Consider the following 5220-nt stretch of genomic DNA (forward strand, 5'->3'; position numbering starts at 1 on the left):
ACTGAATCCGCCATATTGAGCGCTGCAGAACGCGCTGGCAGGGAGAGAGTGTTCATAACATTGAGATGTAAGTATGCAAATAGCTGCGTTTTTGCGGAAATATGTGCTTTCCGGTTGTCGATGTTGATGTTTTCATTAGCACAAAAGGTATAATATGTCACAATGTTGTCGACAATGTCTTCATAATTGATTTAATGGAGCCTGTAAATACACCATCTGGATTAGCAGAAAGAATTAGCAGTTAGCTCTACGTTTTCATGACAGCGTAGGAGATAAAACCTTTCCGTCTTATTTTTTTCTCTCCCGTTTATTTTGTTTTGAGGTTTTTAATATCTGTCGGTTGCTGGAGAGCAGGCATAGTCATGCAATAGACACTTGGTACGTGTAGGCAGATGCTTTCTGTATTCATTGACACAAAGAGTTAGAAGTGCCTTCTGGAGCTCATTTTAGCCTGCTAGCTCTGTGACTGTAGGGTTAGACGGATAAATCGCTTATTATATCATATTGATCTTAAAAAATAAACTAAAACTGCTGAGCGGATGATTATTTAAACGGGGATAGAGTTTAGTGGACAAAATAAAGTGGCATCTTTCAGTTTAAACCAGCGTCAACAGACCATAACATTCCTCAGATGTCAGTTGTCAGAGATGATCATAATGAACCTGACTCTGTTGTCCTTGTCCTAATCAATGATATTTGAAAATTAAGTTTTGTGTAAAAAATACAAAACATTCAATCATGTATTACTTTTGATTTCAAACGCAATTATTGTTTTGTTTTGATTTAGTATCTCACCGAAACCTGTAGCTCTTAGAAGATTCTGATATTAGTTCCTGCACATCATGTCAATATTTTTCTTTGGCTGTTTTTCCTCAGAGGTGAAGGACACACTGTATAAAGATGACACAAATGATCCAGACGAATGGGGTTCAACCCCTCAGTAAGACCTGGGAGCTTAGTCTCTATGAATTACAGAGAACTCCACAGGTAAGAAAATTCATTCACCAGTTATTGTGCACAGTTGGTACATTCAGGTTTTTCCAAGTGTCAGAATGACTGTATCTTAGTGAAACCCTGTCAAGAGATGGTTTTGGGATATGTAGTTTAGTTTTAGATCCTCAATGAAGCTTCTCTGGTATTGTGCTCCTCTAGGAGGCCATCACGGATGGTCTGGAGATCGCTGTGTCCCCGCGCAGCTTGCACAGTGAGCTGATGTGTCCCATCTGCCTGGACATGCTGAAGAACACCATGACTACCAAGGAGTGCCTGCACCGCTTCTGTGCCGACTGCATCATCACTGCGCTGAGATCGGGGTGGGTTTGTGTTATATGTAGGGTTTATGTATTCAGATTTACATTATACTGTACATTTTCTTTGAGACGTGAAAAATACATGATCGTATCACTGGATTGTTTTATGTGAGTGTTTTCCATGTGTTGTATTAAAGCTGCAGTCCGTAACTTTTTTTTTTGTTAAAAATCATAGCCAGCCAGCGTTCAAAACTGTCGTCTTACTTTAGCCTGAATAATGTTTTCTAATTTGAGTGGTACTGGTAGGAATTTGCGGGAAATTCGAGAATGCCGCCGCATCATTACGTCACGTCTGTAAACATAAACAAGTTGTCCCGGCTAGTAGACTATATCGCATGTGAAGATACTGCAAGTGGTGGATTGTTTATAGCCTTTTCTCACAGCAGCTGGAATAATTAAACTTGTAATTTTGATGGCGGCTTGTAATCCAGAAAGGATTAGGTTTATGAAACACATGTAAGTGACTGAAATTAGATTATATTCCAGTTTTAAATGTGCATCTGATTGCAGATAGTCTACATGGGATTACACAAGTTTGGCATTTTAAAGAGAACCAGTTCGAAGGAAGAATAATTCGCTTTTTGGGTTAAATGGTATGGAATGGTATGACAATTAGACTGTACAGAAATTGAAATCTTCATGTAACGCTAATACACACTACATACACGTAGTCACGCAATGCTGATGTTGTTAACATGAACAATTTGAGAACAAAGTATGACGATAATAATAATTTGCCCGATTTGATGTGATATGAGCTAACTGATCGTTAGATTTAATTACCAATGGTAGCGCGATTTATTGTAATGCTTTTTTCCTCAGTTGGTCAGAACAAAAGTGGCAGACTTCTCATACTCCACCCACTCTCTCCCACTTCACTTCCTGTCATCTCTACACTGTCCTATAATAATAAAAGCAAAAAAAACATACATTTTTAATTAAATTAAATCTTAATCTTTTTTTCCCCCTAATTTGAGAAGTTTAATTTCAGTTCCATGCCAATTTTAAACTTCTCTGCTTCACAGGAATAAGGAGTGTCCAACATGCAGGAAGAAGCTGGTCTCTAAGCGCTCCCTCCGTCCAGACCCTAACTTTGACGCCCTGATCAGTAAGATCTACCCCAGCAGAGATGAGTACGAAGCCCACCAGGAGAGAGTGTTGGCCCGCATCAGCAAGCACAACAACCAGCAGGCGCTGAGTCACAGTATTGAGGAGGGCCTAAAAATCCAGGCCATGAACAGGTTAGATGTCTGATATTAATCCATGTGGGAAAAAATGTTTTCTCATATTTATGTTTGTGAATTCTTATTTTAATTTTAGTTGTCATGTTTATAGTGTTATCTCTTATCTATGGCTGTCATGTGCTGAAATCAGTTGCAACTTGACAGGATATTAAATATTACGTTTTTACTCTATTGTAAGACATATTTCTTTTTTCATTTTTGTCACTTTTTGTGGCCAGAATGTTAATTTTGCTGGTTTTTTTTTTTTTGTTTTGTTACTTTGTTCCCACTGTTCCACCACCGGGGGTGCTGTAGACTGCAGCGGGGGAAGAAGCACCAAATTGAAAATGGCAGCGGGGCAGAGGACAATGGGGACAGTTCACATTGCAGCAATGCATCAGTGCACAGTAACCAAGAGGCCGGACCCAGCATCAAACGAACCAAAACCTCCGACGATTCGGGACTGGACATGGACAATGCCACAGAGAACGGAGGAGGAGACATGGCACTGGATGGGGCCAGCGAGATTGAGCTGGTGTTCCGCCCTCACCCGACGCTGATGGAGAAAGAAGACGCCGCGCAGACAAGGTGAGCCAGTTCTGTTTTCATTGCTTAACTAATTTATCATCATTTTAGCTATATGCTTTAAACAAGTTTCATTTTTTTTATTTAGTCTTAATTTAAATGTGGAATTTGTTATCAGGTACATTAAGACTTCGGGGAACGCCACAGTGGACCACCTCTCCAAATACTTGGCTGTCAGATTGGCTTTGGAGGAAATACGCAAGAACGGAGAGGCAAGCCCCATCAACGTAGAGGCAGCCAGCGAAAAACAGTACACCATCTACATCCCTACAGCAAACAACCAGTTCACAGTAAGTTTGGTGCCACTTCATCTAGGGCTGCACAATATGGTCAAACAATCATATTCTATCATTTGGACAAGGATTGCGATATGATAAATATTTAACATCTCATACTTCTACTTAGATGTCACATCAAATTCCCTTTCAAGGAAAGTCTGTTCACTCGGCGGCCGTATTTGCAACACCTCCAGGCAGCTCAAACAAGACCAAGTCCTATCTAAATGAATGGGGGAATCCTGAAATCTGCTTGCTGAAGTCACAATTAAATTACATATTTCAAATCGGCAACAAACTGTGAAATTAACTGCCCCATGAATGTTGTTTCTTATGCTCAAATAGCGTTAAAAAAGCGTATTTTTCAGGCTAGACAAGCCAATGCAAATGCGCAGTTAGAACACGCTTATGACTGTGCATGCGCACTGGCTGGTCTAGCCTCAGGTTTCTATGGGAACTGGAGCTTCTAACGGCCGCTGCAGTGATGCAATGACTTTACCAATCAGCGATTGGCTCTTTCATTTAGAAAGCGGGACTATTCCGCCATATTGCGCGTTGCAGTTTCTCCCATTCATAAGTATATGAGTGAACGTCATTGTATTTCTATAGTCTTTGGTCACACCAATTTCAACCAAGCTTCATGAAGCTTGTCAATTTTGCATTGCTTTCAAGCCATAAATACTTAGATCACTTGTCAAAAGAAGGAAAACTAAAGTTGTGACATCACATAAACTAAAACTCCTATTCTTATAAACTGTCAAACATGCTTTTCTTCAATATGACAGTGTCCATTTTCCCTCACAGGTCTTGAATGGCTCTTTCTCTCTGGAGCTGGTGAGCGAGAAGTACTGGAAAGTCAACAAGCCCATGGAGTTGTACTTTGCCCCAACAAAGGAGCACAAATAAATCCAGTGAGACCTGAGGGTCTGAGCTGACCCAGGACAGACTGATGGTTCATCCTCTCTTCTCTCTCCCTGTTTCTTTCTGTCTTTCTCTCTCTGTTCCTCCTCATCTGGAGTATACTAGTCTCTGGAGCCCCAGCTCCTCAATAACTGGGGCTGCTATGATTTGTTTTGTTTTTTTTTGTCTTTTTGTATGGGAACGAGACCAGGGTTGATCATTGGGAATGGGGTGGGAGTGCCATGGAAGTCGAACCAGTGTGGATTCATTTTTTTTCTCCCCCTTTCAGTTGACACAATCATTTCCTTTTTTTTTTTTTGAGTCAAGAGGACTCGGACGTTGCCTTCAACAAGCCAAAATTTTAGTCTACAAAATGGATAATGCATCCGTAACACCATGAGGAAATCACGCTGAGTGCTTCATGAGACTCTGTCAGAAGGTGGCTTTTGTAGCCAATGGTGCTGTCCTTTAATATCAGACTTGACCAATGATGTTCTCAGAGCTGTAAGAGATTTTAAGTGCATTTTCAGACACACCACTCCTGTAGCAGCTACATTCGTTCACTAACATGACTGCATCTTGCCACTGTGTACCAGTACAATGTGATGGCTTAGTTCACATGACGCTGTCATGTCACTAGTCTGTACTACTCTGTTGGTCGACATGTTTCGGGGATTGTACATATCACTTTATAGAATAACTACCTGGAAAATGTATATTGTCACCATTGCTACAGTTATTACAGTACTGTTTCAAAAAACATAAGTTGTACATTTGGACCCAGTTTTTAATAGTTTCATAGATGCTTCATCTAAGACTTTTTAGAGCATGAAGTACTTTTAGTTTGACATCCTTGGCATACATTTGAGTTCAATGTTGTTGTTTGGAAAAAAAAATGTATACAGCGTTCTTTGTTTGGAAAATAAA

General features: G+C 40.2%; 1 protein-coding gene across 2 annotated transcripts; it reads left to right on the plus strand.

Annotated features, from left to right (window-relative positions):
* Positions 1–5220, plus strand: LOC107693737 (E3 ubiquitin-protein ligase RING2-like). 2 transcript variants are annotated; one of them, XM_016493241.1, is made up of 7 exons: positions 1–67; positions 877–987; positions 1153–1313; positions 2336–2551; positions 2849–3121; positions 3237–3408; positions 4198–5220. In XM_016493241.1, the coding sequence occupies exons 2-7, from the start codon at positions 901–903 to the stop codon at positions 4297–4299; spliced, it is 1011 nt and encodes a 336-aa protein (XP_016348727.1). In that variant the 5' UTR covers positions 1–67; positions 877–900; the 3' UTR covers positions 4300–5220. The 2 variants fall into 2 exon arrangements, with proteins under 2 accessions (XP_016348727.1, XP_016348728.1); XM_016493242.1 differs by having other exon boundaries at positions 67–147.

This window comes from Sinocyclocheilus anshuiensis, unplaced genomic scaffold (genome assembly GCF_001515605.1).
Source record: "Sinocyclocheilus anshuiensis isolate Anshui unplaced genomic scaffold, SAMN03320099.WGS_v1.1 scaffold1472, whole genome shotgun sequence".
Lineage (NCBI taxonomy): Eukaryota > Metazoa > Chordata > Actinopteri > Cypriniformes > Cyprinidae > Sinocyclocheilus > Sinocyclocheilus anshuiensis.

What these genes read in the sequence shown, in the direction of transcription:
- LOC107693737 (XM_016493241.1), top strand. Translation starts at nt 901, where the DNA reads ATGACACAAATGATCCAGACGAATGGGGTTCAACCCCTCAGTAAGACC. An exon ending in ATCACTGCGCTGAGATCGGG is followed by an intron (nt 1,314 to 2,335) that starts GTGGGTTTGTGT and finishes TCTGCTTCACAG; the next exon opens with GAATAAGGAGTGTCCAACAT. An exon ending in AAAATCCAGGCCATGAACAG is followed by an intron (nt 2,552 to 2,848) that starts GTTAGATGTCTG and finishes GGGGTGCTGTAG; the next exon opens with ACTGCAGCGGGGGAAGAAGC.